Source organism: Ranitomeya variabilis, chromosome 1, assembly GCF_051348905.1.
Source record: "Ranitomeya variabilis isolate aRanVar5 chromosome 1, aRanVar5.hap1, whole genome shotgun sequence".
Taxonomy (NCBI): Eukaryota; Metazoa; Chordata; class Amphibia; order Anura; family Dendrobatidae; genus Ranitomeya; species Ranitomeya variabilis.
The window spans coordinates 629573933-629595132 of record NC_135232.1 but is presented as its reverse complement, the minus strand read 5'-3'; the positions used below and the strand labels follow the sequence as shown (position 1 = coordinate 629595132).

Here is a 21200-nt window from a genome sequence, read left to right as displayed (position 1 = left end):
GCCAAGAGTGTGCAAAGCAGTCATCAAAGCAAAAGGTGGCTACTTTGAAGAACCTAGAATATAAAACATATTTTCAATTGTTTCACACTTTTTTGTTAAGTATATAATTCCACATGTGTTAATTCATAGTTTTGATGCCTTCAGTGTGAATGTACAATTTTCATAGTCATGATAATACAGCAAAATCTTTAAATGAGAAGGTGTGTGGTGCAGCAGTGCCGAATTTACTTTTCTCTGATTTTGGACTTGATTCAAATATGTAACACATAGCATTTTTGTTAGCAAGCTAGGCAATTGTAATATTTCAGTAAGTTATTTAATTCCCTTGCTATCCAAGTAAATTCATTCATTTAAGAGATAGATTTATTTTTCCAAAGCTGTAGTGAAAGGTTTTAGCAAAAAAAAGAACAAACCTGTATCAATATGATATTCAATGTAAATGAGGACAACAATATACACACACATGTATAGTTAATAAAATACACTATATACAAAGATGCTCATTCTATCATCAAACTGTCCCTCTATAAATAGTGATTTTGCTGTATATTTCTGTGCTACTCATAAATATATAATTGTGAAACCTTGTGCATCTCAAACAGAAAATCCAATTGACATTTTGCCTTAAAGGGAATCGCTCAGCAGGTTTTTACTATGTAATCTATACACGTAGCAGTGGTCAGATTGCTAAGCTGTGTATATCCCCGCCCACACCCCTGATTGGCAGCTTCCTGTGTAAATTGTCAGCAAGCTGCTAATCAGCGGTGGGGGCGGGGTCACACAGATTAGCTGGACTTTTTTGCTCGCTGCAACTAGTCTGGCAGTGATAATCTTCTGCTAATAAAACACTGATTGTATTGAAATTACAGCACACAGCCTAGAAAGTGACACATCCCTGGACTCAGGCTCCCTCCCTCTACACTATGCTGCTCTCAGATTAAAACAGCAAAATGTTGCTGAAAGATTCCGCTTAATGGTTATACATATAAATTCTTCAGTACATCAAATAGTTAATTCTGAGTGCTGACTTTTGAATTTAAGGTTTGGAACTTCTCTCTTAAGTTCCTGACTCTATTTTGCAGCACCATGTCATTAGTGGTTAATTCTTTCGGTTTTGATTGTTCTGGTGTAACGTCTGATGAACCATCCGAGTTGAGGAGACTTTCCCTTATTTTATATTCCTCGGTATCCTGATAAGCTTTGCATCGTTCTATGACGGCTTTTATTGAAATCTTCTCTCTGCTGGTTGGGGATCTGATATGTACGTAGGTGTCGTCTACATCGCAGACAGAGGCAGCAGAAATCTTTTCCAAAATTATTATTTTTTTGTTGTTTTCTAGAGGAGCTTCCGCGCTAATGTAGTAGCAGTCATTTATCACTTGCCCATGGTCCCCATTGCGCAGGGCTTCAGGACTTACAGTCCTACTTGGATTTTGGACGTCTACTTTATCAAAAAGATTTATTTCCTCTGATACACTTTTCATACTCACTGAATGTTTTATATTCTTTTTGTGTGAAGGACTAATGTAATTTATGTTACATACATCTGGCAAATTTCCCACATGGTCATCCATCAATTTATCAGGTACCGATAGGCTTCTGTTAACTGGAAGGTTTTTGACGAGCCCAGAAGTACTTGTGTACCTCGATCTCAGTTCTCGGACATCCGGCCAATGGAATATTTCTGTTGTGACCGGACTCAGGGGGCTTTTGCAGTCGGATTTTAATGGGGAATGTGTGTTGGAGCCATCAGGAGAATCGAATAATAATCGCCTGGGAGACTTCTCACTGTGTATAGGAGAAGGCGTTGCAATCGTTGGGCTGTGCTCTTGTGAAACCATATGATTGTCCATAGGTAAAGAAAGTACAGTCTTCAGTTTACCTAAAGCAAACAAAAAATAATAATTTTACAAACATTTCTAAACATTGTTGAACCTATCTGATAATTTAATAAATCAATATCTCCATATAAAATAATAGAAATGGATAAGTGGGCCGATCAATTCGCGGTTCTCCAGTCCATCAGCCAGGTCAGTAGTCTTTGGCCGCTGGATGGAAGAAGGGTTGCCAACTTGACTTTTTATTTTTTCTGGGCAGCTAATCAAAACATAATGGACAGACCATATTTTTGGAAAACCAAAATAAATAAGTGATCCATGTCTACAGCCCATAATTCTGATATGAAGACATCAGCTGCAGTCACTGTGAACTGTAAAATGATGAGAATTTCAGTAATAATCTGTATAAGTTTCTTCAGCCTCCAAAAAACCATGGACGCCTCAATTATTTTTTCACGGACAGGGCAAAGAAGTGCTGTATTTAACGGACTGATACAGAATTTCTGGATGTCTAGCAACCCAGGATGGGAGGCTCGCAAATCTCTCACCTTCTGTGACCCAGGGTGGTTTCTGATTAGTTAAACTGGCATGATGTCATCACTGCAGCATGACGATGATTGGTTTGCCTGGCTTATCATCACTAAACAGATGACATTGCACTGGGGATCCCCAAGGTGAAAGATTTGAAAGCCTCTTGTCCAGAAAATACTGACCTAGCTGATGGAACAGTCCCTCAAATCAATCCACCCATCTCTAGCTAAATATTACCATGTATAAAATATATTTTGAGGAGTAATTTATATATTTTAGAGCTTTGTTTCAAGCACCTCTTTGCTGGGAACCTAACCTAATGTGAATCCTCTCCTTGGCTGAAAGCCTACATTTATCAGCCCAGGAGAGGATTCACATTAGGTTAAGTTCCCAGCAAAGAAGATCGCCTTGTCATGGCCGCTGGGTATACATGAATTGGCCAATTTATGTGCTAAGCATCTTTGTTTGTTCCTATTTTCTAGAGCAGTAATGCAATTCCAAATTCATATATTTCATAGCTGCATTCTATAATGTTACAGAGTGCTACTTTGTTAGCTATCCCTAGGATAGGTCATCAATGTCTTATCGGTAGCGCTGCAAAAACCGACATTCCCGCCAATCAACTTTTCTTAATACCAGCCGAAACTACTCAGTTGCGGCGCTCTGTAGAGCAGCTCTGTCAACGGTTTAGTGACTGCAGGTGGGTGCTGTACATCCACCATCTATTTTAGTCAATAGGAGGGTAAATGTGCAGTACTCGGCCAAGAACTACATTCCGCTGACGTACAACTCAGTACATCTAGCCACTGCCAGCCTCGGGAGTCCCACCACCTATCAAACTAAAGTCATGGCTGTAGTTGAGAAAAAGGCATTTCTGTGCCTAAATGAAACTTCTTTTGAAAACACTATAAAATGCTTACATTTTCTTTCGTTTTTTTCCTCTTTTACAGTAGGTAGACTGCCCCTTCTCATGTCATCCTCTATTTCCCAAAGACGCCTGTAAGCAACGGGTTTATTGCATTTAATCCTCTGGCTGTATTGCCTAGCAAGTTGATAGACTCTGTTCTTCACATTGTCTGACAGATTTATGTCGATATAGTTGGCAAGCTCCAGAAATGTGGGACTTTCCTTAGTAGGAGTCTTGCAGTCCTGATCACTAAAACTCTCATTGTTGCCCTGATTTCTCATCTGTTCAGGAGGTGAATTGTTTGGTGTATGATTTTGGGATTCTTCTCGAATTGTACCCAAATCACTCTCCTCAATTATTATGAGCGGTTCATCAGGCTGCACTGGATTTTCCACAAATCTTGATTGATAGATAATAGAGCTGTCATTTGCATTTTTACTTTTTTCAATTTGATCAAACACCTTAACCATTTCTGATGAACACTTGAAGACCTCATCACAAACTGGAAGTTGATTCTCCAAAACGTCACTCTTAGAAGATATACTGGGGAGTTGCATGGGTCTAATTGAGAAGGATGGACCCACTTTTTCTTCAAGAGTAGAAACACCTACATATGTGGGGTGCTGACTATTCTCACTAATAGGACTACTGGAAGGTATTTCAGCTCTCGGTCTTTGATTCTTATCATATCCCGGGAGAGTGTTCATCTTAAATATAGAGTTTTTAACAACTCCAGCCGGAATATATGTTAAGCTTTCCCTGCGTTTGATGCTGAAAGCTACATCCTGATGTTCTGCCTTGTCATAATATGTTTTTATCTTGTCGATAAGTTGTCTGTCTTGGTAGGAGAGAACTGACTCTCTTAGTTTACCAATTGGTCTTTGTTTTTCTTCAAAAACATTTTCAACTGAATTAACTTTACTGAGTGAAGACTCTATGCAAGACTTTTCACCATTTGGCAAAACATCTTGATGAGACTTTAAGAAATCAGAGGATCCATTCTGACACAGGCTTCTGTCTGAGCCATCTAAATTTATCAAACTGCTGCTCCTGCTCAAATGCCTTGGAGTTATATACCCGATGGCTTTTCCATCCTCCAAAGCCAAACTGCTCCTCCTAGAGAGATTATTAACGAATCTCTCAGCAATCACACTGGCTTGATCCAACACAGATGAAGGAAGGATGCTAGATGATTCATGGATGTTCACTTCCTCTTCATCCTCTTCGCTGCTAAAAGTCTTTATGTCTTCTGCATTATCAATAATCCCATTTTCCAGAGGCTTACAGACATCAGAATAACTTTCTGTTCCTTCTTCAAATGGCTGGCTGTCAGTAGTTGCTAAAATACTTTCTAGAGCAACTCCAGATGTAGTGATCATGCCTGCATCGTAAATGTCCTTTGGTTCTGAATTATTTTTTTCCATTTCATCCAACATCTGAAAAGAAACAAAAACATGTCTAATTCTGAAATCTCATTTTATATTATAAGGTTTGAACATATGAGATAGCTTTACATTTTGCAATTATATTCACTTGATCTCAGATAAATATGCATGCTCAAATGAGCACTCTTAAGAATTGGGGGTAAGCTGGTGTCATAAGCTGTGTGCTCTGATGGCACTTGTTTGATAATGGATACTGCGTGAAAAAAAAAGTACTTACCTTTTAGTTACTAAGGGTACCGTCACACAGTGCCATTTTCATCGCTACGACGGCACGATTCGTGACGTTGCAGCGTCGTATGATTATCGCTCCAGCGTCGTAGACTGCGGTCACACGTTGCAATACACGGCGCTGGAGCGATAATTTCATGACGTATTTGCGATGTAGAAGCCGTTGGTTACTGTGCGCACATCGTATACAACCTGTGTCACACGATGCAATCATGCCGCCACAGCGGGACACTAGACGACGAAAGAAAGTTTCAAACGATCTGCTACGACGTACGATTCTCAGCGGGGATCCGGATCGCAGTAGCGTGTCAGACACAACAATATCGTAACAATATCGCTACAACGTCACGAATCGTACCGTCGTAGCGATGAAAATGGCACTGTGTGACGGTACCCTTAGTCATTGAAAACTAATCGAAAACTTAAAAGGGAACCGGTCACCTTAAATAAACACTACTCTAGGTGCAGTTTATCTCTAGATCTGCTGCTAAGATTACAGCACAGGTGTGACAATAGGGTGAAAATAGACCTCCTTCCCTTTCCCAACCATTTAGATGCAGCAGTCAACATTGATCACAGCATCTAAAGCAGTGTTTCCCAACCCTGGTCCTCAAGACCCACCAACAGGTCATGTTTCAGGATTTCCCTAGTATTGCATAGGTGATGGAATAAATGCTTGAGCAGGTGATGAAATTTTCACCTGCGCAAAACTAAGGATATCGTGAAAACTTGACCTGTTTGTGGGTCTTGAGGACTGGAGTTGAGAAACACTATCTAAAGGGTTAAACAGCCTAGGCAGGTGCTAATACCGACCCTGGCTATTGATTCAGGAGCTTGGAGGTTAGCTAAGAAGAGCTCCTGTGGGGATCATGTCTGGGACAGTTCCTGTGCATAGACGCTCACAAAAACGTACTGGTACATCCATTTTCTGGAACTCCTTCCCAAATCTAACATACACTGTGAAGGGTTAAATTTTGGATTTGACATAGCAACTTTATCTTTTATTGTTTTAGGATATCTAAAATTATATCTGGAGATCTTCTGAACTACTTCTGTGGAATGGGACATTTAAGATTATGGGCTTTGTTTTCCGGATGTTTTGCATTTGAGCATGGGTTGCAAAAAAAAAAAAAAAAATGGGGAAAATAAAGACATTTTAGGTTTCACATTTGTTGCTAGATCTAACAACAAATGTGAAGCGAAGCCTAAAATGTTTTTATTTTTCCCCACTATTGTTTTTACTAAATGCTTTCTTTTCTTCTGTTGACAATCATCCTTACTTCTAAATTACACTCTACCTTTCAATCCTATTCTGGTTACTCAATAGTTCTTATACCTCAGTCTTTTGGTTATGACTTTTGCCTGATCATTAATATCCTCCTCCTTTGAACAATTCCCATTTGTCCCTTCAATATGTTAAATTTTGTTAAATCTATTTTAAATAGCCACTATTAAAATCCAAAAGGCTGCTCGCATCAATAGGTCTTAGAAAAAATAGTTTAGTTAAAATGTTTCCATTTTCTACAAAAATCTGAAAATCCAGGAAGGAAATCTCTTTTCTGCTTATATGTTGTTTAAACTTTAAGACCCATTGACTTTTACTCAATTTATAAACGCAATAAATTTCATTAACTTTCATTCCATTTCACTCCAAAGTAATATAAGATCAACTATACATCTTTCAGAAAAACACAAAGAAAGAATGTTCCAAATTCTCCTGCAATAAAAAGATTTGCAAAAACTGGTATGCATTTTGTGCCCATCGTGGTTCCTTTATTTTGAAGATAAAATTTATCATCAGATATAAAGAAAATAAAATAAATTGTGCTGTCATATTAATAGTAAACTAATTCTTATAAACTGCCGTTGCTGTCTCGGCATAAGTCGATTTTGCTTCAAGCAGTAAGAATGTACTTAATTTTTCACACACTGTTTTTGCATTCTTTCCAAATAAAAATCAATGGAGTTTAAAATTTACCGAACACAACCAGAAAAGAGTTCTCTCCTGGATTTACAGATTTGTTGTACAAAATGGAAACAATGAAGCTAGAACTTTTTTGATTTTTAATAGTGACCATTTTTAAAAAGTCAATATTTACTAATTCTGAAATATGGACAAGTGGAAACAAATGGGTTAAACCTGCGCTGCAGTGAAAAGGACGATGAGAAAAATATCCACAGTATGCAGTTTCTTAGTGAATGCGTTTCGAAGTTTCAAACCTCTTTATCAAAACAAACCACCATGTCTTGATGAAGTCTGAAACTGTGAAATGAGTTGACTAAGGCTTCTTTCACACTTCCGTCGGTACGGGGCCATCACAAAGCGTCGGCGCAACGTACCGACGGACAGTGGTGATTTTCTAGCACAACGTGGGCAGCAGATGCAGTGTTTCAACGCGTCCGCTGCCCATAGTAAACTCCCAGTGAGGAGGGGGTGGAGTTACGGCCGGGCATGCGCAGTTTTAAATGCAGGACACGACGTACGAAAAAAAGTTCCCTTCAACGTTTTTTCGCTATGACTGTCCGCCAAATACCGACGCATCCAGTGCACGACGGATGCGACGTGTGGCCATACGTTGCGATCCGTCGGCAATACAAGTTTATGGGAAAAAAACGCATCCTGCGGGCACATTTGCAGGATGCGTTTTTTTTTTCCCAAAACGACGCATTGTGACGGATCTAAAAAGATGGAAGTGTGAAAGCCTAAGAAACTGCGTACTGTGGATCTCTGTCTTCTCATCATCCCCTTTTGACAACAAGTTTAGCCAATTTGTTGCCAGCTCTCCATGCTTCCTTCTCCATGGGTCTGCAGCAGCCTATGTTTTTTCAGTGGTTGTGAGCACACTCCCTGACCAGGTGAGCACAACTGTTCATTTGTTTCCCATCCTTTATCCTTTATCCAGTTACCACCTGTAAAGACACACACACACTGTGTGTCTTTCAATAAATCGCCACACGTGAAACGTAGGGAATGCACGGACACTCAAGGAAAAGCAGAGCAGGACCTGGCAGATCATGTGACAGCCGGAAAGGCAACGGGGGGGGGCAGAGCCAAGCTCCGAGAACCGATGAAAACCAACAGCTAGGTGAACGCTGGGTACGTAGTCAGGCAAGCCGAGGTCAGTAGCCAGTGACGAGACAGAAGGATGGTGGGGGACAAGCTGAGGTCGGTAGCCAGACGGGAGCGCAGGACAAAAGAACAAGACAGAGAGTGGTCAAAGACAGAGCCAGGGGTCAGAACTAAAGAGTACAGAGTGGTACCGAACCAAGAGGCAGAAAAAGAAACAGGGTCTAAGCCGTGTCATACACTGGACACACAAGCACACAGAGGCACAACGATATCAGAGCGATAAACTGGGTCAACAACTCAAGCCAGGTAAGCAAAAGTATCACTGACACAGAACCAGGCCAGCAGCAGACCTAAATAGCCCTCCCTGAACCAAAGAGAGGCTAAACAAGGTTAACCTCTACCTGACCAGGATGGGAGAAAAACCCTGTCCTGTGTCACGACAACACCCTATTGCGCTTTTGGTCCTTCCAGTTTTTACTATTTCAGAACTACAGTGACAACAAGGAGTTTGAATGTCCTCCGTGTTTGCATGGGTTACCTCTGGATTCTCCAGTTTCCTCCCACACTCCAAAAACATACTGACAGGGAATATAGATAGTGAGCATTAATGGGGACAGTGATGATAATGCCTGTAAAGCGCTGCAGAATATGACAGCATTATATAAGCTAAGCATAATAAATTAAATTTTTTATTAGCCCTTTTAATTTGTAGGCACTGACAATAAAGCAAAGACCCAGGTATACTTTAGTTCACATACTGTAAAAATATGCAAAGTAACCATTCCCTACAAAGAATAAAATCACTGTCTCTAAGACCATCTACATTTTAGATGTTTCTAAGTATTTAGGCATTTTATTTTTAACACATTGTTACCTCTTGGTTAAATGTTGTGACTTCAATACTCCTTCTCTTTTCAGAATTCCTAGGAGAGTAGCTATTTTGCCTTTTAAACCCTTTAGATATATCAAGCTGCAGAAAATCTTTGCTCTAGAGAAAAAAACAAGATAAAACAGCTTAAAAGTGCTCCTACTGGAATAGAAGAAAATAAAGAACTGAAAGGAAATATTATTACAAATTCCTAAATACGTTTTATTAGCAAATCACAATCGTTTTGTCTACAGAGGTAATATCTATAGAATTAAAATGGCCGGCCGCCGTCCTGTTTCACTGACATAAAGCTGTCCTTGGGTGTTAGTTCAGACACCGGTGAGCATGTCCCCTTTCTCTAATACCACCAGAGAAACCAGGGGCACTGAAATAAGAAGAGGCCACTCAAATTCCTGATCGTCCTGTCGTTCTGAATGTCTACATATTGGATAGCTTATCTGCAGGTCGCAGCAGAGCTGCATGTGCTTACATTCTCCTGCACATGCTCACAGGCATGCTCACATTCTCCTGCGGACGCGTTACAGAAACAGAAAAATCAAGAACAAAGTTTAGATATGCTAACACTTGTCCAGTAATGGTATTTTATTCTGTGCATCACAAATTTTCAGCTTTCTTTTGATAGCAAGGGGGAATGGGTCCTGATAGATGTTGGCCCTTGAACATGGAACCTGATGGATAGTGGCACAATAAACATGGTTCCCGATGGATGTTGGTGCACTAAACATGGATCCCGATGGGTGCTGGCGCACTAATCATGGATTCCGATGGAAGTTGGCACACTAATCATGGATCCCGATGGGTGTTTGTGCAATAAACAAGGATCCCGATGGGTGTTGGCGCACTAAACATAGATTTCTATGGACATTGGCGCACTAAACATGGATCTCTATGGACGTTGGCACACTAAACATGGATCCCGATGGGTGTTGGCGCAATAAACAAGGATCCCGATGGGTGATGGCACACTAAATATGGATCCCGATGGGTGATGGCACACTAAATATGGATCCCGATGGGTGATGGCACACTAAATATGGATCCCGATGGGTGATGGCACACTAAATATGGATCCCGATGGGTGATGGCACACTAAATATGGATCCCGATGGGTGATGGCACACTAAATATGGATCCCGATGGGTGTTTGCGCACTAAACATGAATCCTGATGGGTGTTGGCGCACTAAATACCACTGTGTGTAACATGCTGTGAAAAAATTTCAAAGAAAAAAAAAAATATTCTTTATCAATTACAATCTCCAGTAATGACAGATAATCTTTAATATTACAGGACTTCCAGACCTGATACTTTCCGTGGCAGAGAATTCCACAGTCTCACTGTTTTTACACTAATCATAACTTTTCTTTCCTTTAACCCCTCCCGACCAGGTGATTTTCCATTTTTCCTTTTTTATTTTCTCCTCTTCTTCCAAGAGTTGTAACTATTTTATTTTTCCTTTAAAATAGCCATAATCAGTGCTTTTTTTTTTAATTGTACGGATTTTGCTTTTGAATGACACCATTCTTTTTATCACATGATGTACCAGAAAGCAGGAACAAAAATCCAAGTGCGGCGAAATTGTGAAGAGAGGGCAATTCCACAATTCTTTTTCTTTTTTTATTTGTAGTCACCATGCTCATTAAAAGGTAGAAATGACCTGGAAATATGATTCTCCAGGTCAGTACGATGACTGAGAAACCAAACATGTATTTTTTTTTTTTTCTTATTTGAGTGGCAAACAAAAAAATTGTTAAAAAATATATATATTTTTGCTTCTGTCATTCTGCCATTTTCAGAGACCAGTGATGTTTTACATCTTTGGTTGATGGAGCTGTGTGAAGGCTTGTCTTTTGCATCCTTAGCTGACGTTTTTACGGATACCATTGAAGAGGTAGATACGTTGTTTTTATCACCTTTTTTTCTGATTACAGTTTACCAATCAGGTTAATTAATTTTATATTTTTATAGATCACACTTTTAGGGATGTACCAATACTATATAGGTTTTCCTTTTTTTAATTCCTTTATTTTTATGTGGCTTATTCAAACCTTTATATATTTTTTTCATATTTTTAAAAATATTTTTTCCCACTCTCTACTGAATTTAAGTCTTTTTAGGGGACTTGACCCTACGATCATGCTGTGACTTGTATTATACATGACAATACTACAGTACTGCTGTGTCTAGCGAAAATCATGGTCTCCTATGAACATCAACCAGAGGCTGGCTTCAACAGGAGAAAGAACACGGCAGGCATGACAGGTCTTCCGCAGAACTTGGGCTCATGTGGCAAGCCATCAACGCTTTCGTAATACCGTCAGTGGTTTGCTGTTGGGAGCATAGGATGACGCGTCACCCTACCGGCACACAGTAAATGTCGCTGTAAGAGACTGACAGTGGCAGTTAGCCACAGGCGGAGTGGAGCTCCACTCACAGCTGTTAGGGCAGATGATGGCTGAATATTACAGCCATCATTTGCTGGGAAAGATGCAGACTCACCTATGCTAGAACTATAAGGCATATGCCAGGAAGGGGTTAAGATTAAGTTACGGTGAGTGAGTATCTGGTGAGTTTTTGATGATGCAGATTTTCATCAACCTGCATGGAATCATACTGCAGTTACATGCAGATATAAGAGATGGAAAACAGATAAAAATATCTCAATTCCAGAGATTGGCGAGGGCCAAGATGTCAGCCCAACAGGGGCATGTAATCGTGTATGAACAGAAGATGGAGAAATCCCTTTAACTGCTCCAACTTGGAATTGGAGAAACTGTTCATTTGAAAAATGCCATGCAAGAAACAAAGCATCAGAAAATGAATGAATGAATTAATACATTAGAAGCAGCAAAGAAGAGCGATAGAAAGCTCTCACCACCAAAGTGCCCCATGTATCAAGTAAAGCCTTTGCCCAGCGATGTGCGCCTGTCGGCACAGAGCCGGCACTTTCAGCTACCTGTCCATCATTATCCATGCACATCTCTTCTTCGTTTTCTTCTTCAGAGGCACTGAGTTCAGTCCCTGGATCTCTAATTAGCTCAGTACTGGCCGGATGCCGGTTAACGCCCTCAGACTGACGATCATTACAGTTTGGTTTCGGACTACTCAAACTGTGCTGCAGGATGTCCTCAAAATCCAGTAGAGCGCCATCACTGCCTGCATGCTGAACAAACAACATCACGTGGAGCGGACAGGTTTCAATCAAACAGTAAAAATGTAAACAGAATGTGTCACCAGATTTTTGCCACCTCATCGGAGAACAGCATGATGTAGTGACTGGGTACTGCACATCCGCTTCCAATTACTATGAAGAGGAGGCGGAGGTGTAGTACCCTGTTGCGGCCACTATCAGAAGACGGCGCAGCTCCGCAAGTGAGCGCTTACAGAGAACGGCGGGGATGTCGGGTGTCGGACGCACACTGATGACCAATCTTACAGATAAGTCATCAATGAAAAAGTAGTGGACAACCTCTTTAATTCTAGGGGTTTTGTGAAAGTATTGAAAAACAAACAAACAATGACACATTTAGTAATCACGGATTCATTTTACATCCTTAGAATTTCTCTATTGTCAGAGTCACAAGATGGCTTTTTTAATGACCCCACATAGCCGGACAACTCAACAAAGCTCAATTCAATAGTGAACATTTGGAATTTAATAAAATGAGCACATGGTTGGCCTTAAAGGGCTATTCCGGTGTACACAAATTGCCCTCCACAGTATATAGTTTCCAGCTATATGGATATGTGATAATTGTTAGATCAGTGTGGGGCCACAGCATGTACCCTGCCATCAGCCTGTACGGGGAGCTGTGTCCCCCATTCTCCCCTGGATGAAAGGCCAGAGCCAGGAGGAGTTGGGTAGAGCAGCTCAGCTCTCTTCACAATAAGCCTTTTACTACAGAGTCAGGATGGATTTGTGAGTAGCACCTGCATTTATTATTTTTTTAAACTTTTTATTGGTACTGTTTTGGTGTATATACAATTTATAGATTAGCTTTACAGTCTGAGTGGGATGTAATCTTTAATATAGCAGAGTGGGGCTTTTATTTTTTTTTAAATAACAAACAATTTTACATTTTTTTAGTCCCCCTTGGGGACTAGATGTAAAGTCCATTGGTTGTTGATTGTTTGGAGAATACATAGTATTCCCAGGCATTACAGCTGGTAATTGGCGCACTCAGGCATGGCTGCACAGGTGGAGGAGCTGGCACAGATTAGTACTGATGGCTAGTCTAGGGGTATTTATTAGACCCCCCCACTCTCTCTAACCTTTGGCAAGGTCCAGATAGCCAGAACGAGTAAGGAATCTCTATTGACCATTGTATCTATGGGGTAAACAACTGGGACAAAAAATGTCTCCAATCCCAGCAACTTCAGCAGGAGCCTGGCCGTATTACAGCCACAGTCCTGCTGCTGAGAGTCCCCAAATGACCGGAGCACTGTGGTGATACAGCGCTCATATGTTTAGCATGTGTTATGCTAAGATGGCAGTGGCTCTTAAAGGGAATCTGTCAGTAGGACCAACCCTCCTAAGCCGTCTATATGGGCATGTAGGTCATAGGGAGCTGAATAAAACAATACCTTGATATTCGTGATCTGATTTGTTATTCTAGAGAAAAATCACAATTTTCTTAATATGTAAATAAGCTGTTAAGATCTATGGGCCGGACATAGATCTCCCAGAGTTTATTTTAAATTAAAGGGGGAGTTACCAGTTTGAGACATGTAATGACTGACAGCCTGCTCTCCTGATCTACATGTCTCATGCCTCCGTTAATTGAAAATAAGCTCGTTAACATCTTCTCTTTAAGATGTTGACATGCCAGGCAGTATATACTAACAGGAGGTCTGACTTGGCTAATAAAATATCAACTGCGGGTATGTGTTAAATACTTATTATAATAATAATAAAAGCATAAAAATAAAAATACCGAAACAATAAACTACTTGAACTGTATGACCACTATAAAATAATGTATTAAGAAGGGCTACCATACAAATATTGGAACTCTACTGTAGAAAAAAATATCTGTGAGAGCACAGAAGTCGGTATAAGAAGAATGATGTGATCGCAATACAAAAAAGCTAGTCTAACACACACACAGACTGGAAAATTACACGTGAAAGTTTAGGCATGCCATGATATAGTTTCCTTATTTGACAAGCTTTGTAAATAAATATAGCGTTGATATTAACGGAAATTTATACACACAACCAATATGTATTCAAAGACACCAATCATAAAGATAGAGGTGCCCTCATATACATTTGATCTTAGCAAAGCACATCTGAAATGTGTTTTGTGAGATTACAAAAAAAAACCTCAAAAACTATGATTTTGTGATACTCTGTCATGGGATGTTGTCTGTCTGTGTATGTGAGTCCACCCAGTGGTTGCGATGGAAATTGCAGCCTGTCGAAGGTTTTGTTTGCATGTTGCGGTACGGTTTTGAATTTATTTTGCAAAAAATTGGGAGTAAATAAGTTTAAGGAAAGGGTGGACACATCCGTACTTTTTATGAGTCGGCGTGCAACCTTGATGCATTCCAGTGTCTTTTTTGGCAGAGATTATCCAAACATGCAGGAAAATCTCCACTTTTTTTATATAAAATAATCACAGCACGGCCTTAGACAACATAAAAATATTATAAAGGATATCTTACCTTTAAACCCACTGGATATTTAAAAGCCAGAAGGAAAATGAAAAGAAATACATGTTAGAGTATTTCATATGCCAATAGGTATAATTACAATAAAACTTTACTTTATGAAGTGCTGGTTTTCATCATTCGGTTCATACGCGATGTTCTGAAATACTTTCAGATTTAATAGATAACATAAAACCATAAAAATATTAATAAGTAAAAAGGTCCACATCTCTGGAACCGAAAGGAGGATATACGTATATACTTATATATAGTATAACCCCAGATTTTCAGACCATTTTTTTAGGCTGAAAGTGAACCTCTCGGCTTATACTCGAGTCATTGTCCCAGGGGGTCGGCGGGGGAGGGGGAGTGGCGGCTGTCACATACTCACCTGCTCCCGGCGTGGTCCCTGCATCTCCGATGGTCTCCGGGCGCCCGCAGCTCTTCCTGTGTTCAGCGGTCATGTGGTACCGCTAATTAAAGTAATGAATATGGACGCGACTACACTCCCGTAGGGGTGGAGCTCATATTCATTACTTTAATGAGCGGTACCAGTAATCGCATCGGAGAAGCTGCCAGGGACCGCGTCGGGAGGGTGAGTATGACGGGGGAGGGTGAGCATTGCAATATTCACCTGTCCCTGTTCCACCGCCGGGCTCCGTCTTCCGCGTCCCCTGGCTGTGACGTTCAGGTCAGAGGGCATGATGGCGTGGTTAGTGCGCGCCCTCTGCCTGAACAGTCACTGCAGCGACCCGGAAGACAGAGCGGGGAGCGTCGGTGGAACGGAGACAGGTGAATATCCCAAGTGCCGGTGTCCCCGCCTGCTCAGGACAAGAGGTGAGTGTCATTTTTTTTTTTTTATCGCAGCAGCAGCATATGGGGCATAATATTCTATGGAGCATCTTATGGGGCCATAATCAACCTTTGTGCAGCATTATATGGGGCAAATGTTTCTATAGAGCACCTTATGGGGCCATAATCAATCTTTATGCAGCATTATATGGGGCGTATTTTGTATGAAGAATCTTATGAGGCCATCATGAACTTTATGGAGCATTATATGGGGCTCCTGATTCAATATGGATATTCAAAAACATTTAACCTACTTACTGATGTCTCAATTATTTTTACTTTTATTGGTATCTATTTTTATTTTTGAAATTTACCGGTAGCTGCTACATTTCCCACCCTAGGCTTATACTCAAGTCATTAAGTTTTCCCAGTTTTTTGTGGCAAAATTAGGGGTCTCAGCTTATACTCGGGTAAGCTTATACTCGAGTATATATGGGGAAAAAAACACAAAATATTGAAGGAAAAAGTGGGAATAAAATAACAACAGCAAAAATTGGCCAATTTTGACCTATTGACTGATCCTTTTTAAGTATGAGTTGACTGTTTCCCTGTTTTCCTAAAGACCAATTCTCATTTCATACATTATAGATATTTCAGAATCCTGTCTTACACATATAATTCATGAGATCTTAATCTTACCATTCTCATCCTCATGCTTTAATAAATCTACAGGAGAAAAAAAAAAAAGATATAAGCATAAAAAAAAGGCTAAAACGTTCACCCCACCCAATAGATTAAGCATAGTCCCAAGTTCTGAAACATTTGTTTTAAAATGTGCTTTTTTATTTGCATCCTGGAGCTTTTCTTCAATGTACGATACTATACATAGTGATTTCATGAGTGGGATTATGAAAATCCTACCAAAGCTAAAATAACCTGCGTTCGATTGTGTAACAAATTTATTCCAGTGGGATCGCACTCTAATGGAATATTAAAAAAGTAAAAAAAATGTTTAATAATTCGCTTCTGCGATGATCAACTATAAAAGACCATCAAAAGGTTAGCAAATAACATAAAAATGCCTTCCGCTCTGCACCCCCCCAACCGTTTATCGGTGCATCTTCTTATCGCCGTCGCTGAGTTATGATACCCTGGACCACCTCAGACCATGCTGAGACTTCAGGCTCTGATGAGACTCATAACATTTTAGAGTGTGCATGAACAAGGTCACGGCACGCGTCGGGACCTTATGCATTTTTGGCGCAGAAACATCCTGGTCTAGAGTGACAAGGCCCAGAAATTCCGTGATAAGAAGACGCACTGAGGACCAGACAAGGGATGGTGAAGAGCTGAGGGCCCAAAGAGGTAAGTTGTAAGGGAGTATGGATTTTTTTTTCCCCATTTTCTACATTGTAAGTTTATTATGCTCTGCAGACTGGAGTGCATAATAAGAGACATTCAATTCACAGAGAATAACTTCACTGCAAATCAAATTTTCCAGGAAAATCTGTGTGATAGGAGATCTGCTCATCTCTAGTCACTGTACTTTCTGGTAACTTTACAAATTATACGTGTGAATTGAGAGACTATTTCTGGTCATTAAATGACTTGTATCCAGCAGATTTTCCCGTTTTCCTCCTGCAGTAGAGTCTAAGGGGTAACGTTTCTCCTAGTGGAGAGTGCCAAGCCAAGCCTGGCATGTAAGAGTGAGGAGACTTATAGGCAATGCATGCTCCTCTGGGAAATTAAATAAGCAAACTGTCTCTTCAGAGATGACTACAGTAGAACTTGGCTTTTATCCCAAGTCAAATGCCAATTTTTGTTAAAAAGTCAATATTGACTTTCTGGATCACTGCTTCCAATAGGTGGCGCAAGAGTTCTAGTCTTTGACCTTGGGCACTAGAAGTGATAGGGTATGTGCACACGTTGCGGATTTTGTTGCGGATCCGCAGCGGATTGGCCGCTGCGGATTCGCAGCAGTTTTCCCTGAGTTTACAGTACCATGTAAACTTATGAAAAACAAGATCCGCTGTACATATGCTGCGGAAAAAAACGCACGGAAACATAGCGTTGTTTATTCTACAGCATGTCAATTCTTTGTGCGGATTCTGCAGCGGTTTACACCTGCTCCATAATATGAATCTGCAGGTCTAAAACCCCAGGTGGAATCTGCACAAAATCCGCAAAAAAAAAATCGCCTTAGCGGTTTCTCTTTGTGCCTTTTTATCCCTGCTGCTTCTCCCTCTCCCCTATTCATAGAGTTTTATAGCAGCAGATGTAATTTGATCCCTCAGTGCAGACAGATTGGAGCCGTAAATAGTTTTGAGTTATGGATTCTTACTAGAGCAGCAGTTTACAACAGCTTGTAAAAAAAAAAAAGAATAAACTAGGCAGTTAAAACAGCACTCAGCACGGTGCTTCAGGGTGAAGGAAGAAAAACAAGGTAACTGAGAATATTGCAAAGATTCATAGCTTTGCATGCAAAGGATGATAATTAGTTAAGTAATTCAGTTACTCTTAACAAAATACAGAGAATTTAATTGCAAATTACTTGTATGTGAATATAACCTGAGGATTACAATATAGAACTTAGACGGCCAGACTAGACTTTCCTAAACTTTACCAATAAAAACACTCCCACAGAAATAACACGGATCCCACACACTGAATGTGCAAGTGTGGACAAATAGTCACTTATACCCATGTATATATAAGAGGACAGTAGCGTATACTCCGGAAACTTGAAACCCAACGAAAAAATGGAGTTCTATACGAAAATTAAAATAATAATTTTATTATCATAATAAATAAAAGGACATGATAGTCCACAATTTATACACAAAATTTAACAGAAGAAAAGGAGACCCTAGTACAAAAAACATCCGAGTTACAGGCAATAAAAGTAAGGAACACCATGGTATAGGCAAAGGCATGAACAAGCACCCATACTAGCACAGAAAGATGTAAGCCGGGTAATCAAATTGATTATATCAAAGTCCAAGTGGACCTCTTAGGGGGTACTCGGAGTCCCAGGCAACAACTACTTCTACCATGGGTAAGGAATTCAGCAATACACTTGCGCTATAGCTGCACCATAACTAGCGCTCTTTTTGTATATGGTACATATGTCCACTTGGACTTTGATATAATCAATTTGATTACCCGGCTTACATCTTTCTGTGCTAGTATGGGTGCTTGTTCATGCCTTTGCCTATACCATGGTGTTCCTTACTTTTATTGCCTGTAACTCGGATGTTTTTTGTACTAGGGTCTCCTTTTCTTCTGTTAAATTTTGTGTATAAATTGTGGACTATCATGTCCTTTTATTTATTATGATAATAAAATTATTATTTTAATTTTCGTATAGAACTCCATTTTTTCGTTGGGTTTCCTAAACTTTAGTTTCTTCTTTTCTTAATGGAAGGCATTAAATGTTTAATTTGGTTTTAGCTAAAGGAAGAAGTAGGGGTTCATCCTATAGTTCCCCGAGGTTAGCCCAAGAGAGGCCTGCAAATCCCTTTCTTAGCAGAGAATTTGAACTTTTTCCAAAGTAATCTCCATAGTGAAGGAAAAAAAGGTTGTAGGACAGGGTCTGTAGGAACATGCATCATACCCGACTGCCGGCGTCCGGACAGATGTGAGATCATTGGATCAATCGCCGACATGGTTTTCTTTACTCTTTCTGGGCTGTATCTATAACGGCCTGGATCTGGGAAGAGGAACACATCGTTGCTAGAAACACCACATATTGCACTTAAGTGCTGTGTCATTTGCATTCTAAATTCTAAGCCGTTTTAAAACTGGGCAGATATTTGCAAATTAGGACTACTGAGCATTTAGTACATGGAAATGGTGGCAATATGGTATAAAATATTGGAATCAACAAAATGCTAAAAAGTGAGAATTTAGAATTATTTTTTTACACTTACACACAGCATCCATCTCTAGAATCGCTTCTTTGGCCTAAAATAAAATAAGGATTCTATTATTAAAAATTAAATAATGACTAGAAATTCTATTTATCCTACTGTTGATCAGATTGTACAGGAGGGAGTAAACCATTGCTAAATTATTTTTAAGAGTTTTATACCTCCAGGAACAACTTATGACAGTGGAGCAAAACAGACCTCCAGGTCCGACAGAAACCTCCGATTCAGAAAGGCTATCTCAGACAGATGTGCCACAAGCCACTCCTTGTGGCAGATTCCAGAGGATCCACGACCTTTACCCTTTAACTACTGTATTGGGATCTGGTCTTACAACGGGCGCCACTGGATTGCTTCCACGGAAGGGCTGCCATCCCGCAGGAGCAAGCCAGAGGAAAGAGAGGTAGTTATGTAAAGTCAATATTGAGAAACTACGTCAAGGACAAAATCAAGAGACAAGTGAATGGTCAAAATTCAAGCCAGAGTCAGAAAATGAGAAATATAAAACAGTACACAGGAGTCAAGTCATGGAGAGCCTAGATCTACCTGAACTAAAAACTGGCAGATAGTGACTGTCTGCTGGAGTTTATATACAAAGTAACCATGCTCATGGCTCCCAGCAGAAATCCAATTACCTACCAGCTCACTGCAGCAAAACACAAGTGTATCGGAAAGGGACAGCAAAGTAGATTCTAAACACAGCAGTTGGCCAAATTCACGGTTGGTCAACTGCTAACAGACTGTCCAGCATACACCAGAGATGTTTCCACCTCTACACTTAGAAACTTAATGAGGCAGCTCAGCTGCCTTTTAAACGAGCTGCAAAGTCTGGATAGGAGAATGGGAGTGACCAGTCCTTCTCAGGTCTTCCAGTCATTCCTAAAACTCAGACCTAAAATCCAGGCCCATTAAAATATCTCTCAATATTATCTGTGCTGGAGCCTTCATCTCTGGGTCCTACATCTCTGAGGCTAACCACCTCTGTCACAAATACCTCCCATCCAGGACTTCCAGGGCTGCAACCTTACTATATAAGCTAGATCGATGGACAGAAAGCTAAATCGATGGACAGAGAGCTAGATAGACTGGAGCAAGTTCAGAGAAGAGCTACCAGGATGGTGAGCTGACTGCAAAGTATGTCCTACTAGGAACGATTACAGCATCTGGAGTGTTTAGCTTGCAAAAAAGAAGGCTAAGAGGAGTCTTAATAGCAGTCTACAAATATCTGAAGGGATTTCACAGTGTAGAGGGATCATCATTATTCTCATTTGCACATGGAAACACGAGAAGCAATGGAATGAAACTGAAAGGGAGAAGATACAAACTTGTGAGGGTGATCAATGAGTGGAACAGGCTGCCACGAGAGGCGGTGAGTACTCCTTCCATGGAAGTTCTCAAACAGAGGCTGGACAGACATCTGTCTGAGATGATTTAGTGAATGCTGCATTGAGCAGGGGGTTGGACACGATGACCCTGGAGGTCCCTTCCAACTCTAACATTCTATGACGGACAGAGAGCTAGATGGGTAGATCGATAGACAGATTGTCCATCACAGATATTAAGTGCCCTGGTGTAGTGCAAGAGCCATATTTGACACACCCGTATTGCTGCTGGTGAACCATTACACATTTAGATATAAAAGGCAATTATGACAATATTTAAGGTCCCAAGTTATTTTTCATGTTTATTTAAAAGTTCTCTTAATTTTATTGAATAAAGAAAGAGCACAAATTAAATATCTTCCCTATAAAAATATCTGTATGAACAGTATATGCATATACGAATAATGAAGAGAATGAGCCAGGTAATATAAGCTACCATACTAAATAAAAACGTAAAAGAAAATGCCTTTATACTAGTCTAATATGCTTCTTAAAGATTCTCATTGTTAGTGTTCTGCATTACAAATATCAAGAAAATAAT

The 21200-nt window shown here is 40.1% G+C and overlaps 1 protein-coding gene across 4 annotated transcripts in view; it reads right to left on the bottom strand.

Annotated features, from left to right (window-relative positions):
- Positions 1-349: 349 nt before the first annotated feature.
- Positions 350-21200, bottom strand: part of PLEKHG3 (pleckstrin homology and RhoGEF domain containing G3) — a 142040-nt gene continuing 121189 nt past the window's right edge. For all 4 annotated transcript variants that reach the window (XM_077260870.1, XM_077260861.1, XM_077260867.1 and 1 more), the window contains 8 exons: positions 19281-19314; positions 18965-19060; positions 16051-16077; positions 14575-14585; positions 11865-12071; positions 8894-9007; positions 3290-4712; positions 350-1882 (listed from right to left, as the gene is read on the bottom strand). In XM_077260870.1, coding sequence (XP_077116985.1) covers positions 1011-1882; positions 3290-4712; positions 8894-9007; positions 11865-12071; positions 14575-14585; positions 16051-16077; positions 18965-19060; positions 19281-19314 — 2784 coding nt within the window. In that variant the 3' untranslated portion in view covers positions 350-1010. The remainder of the gene's footprint in view (positions 1883-3289; positions 4713-8893; positions 9008-11864; positions 12072-14574; positions 14586-16050; positions 16078-18964; positions 19061-19280; positions 19315-21200) is intronic.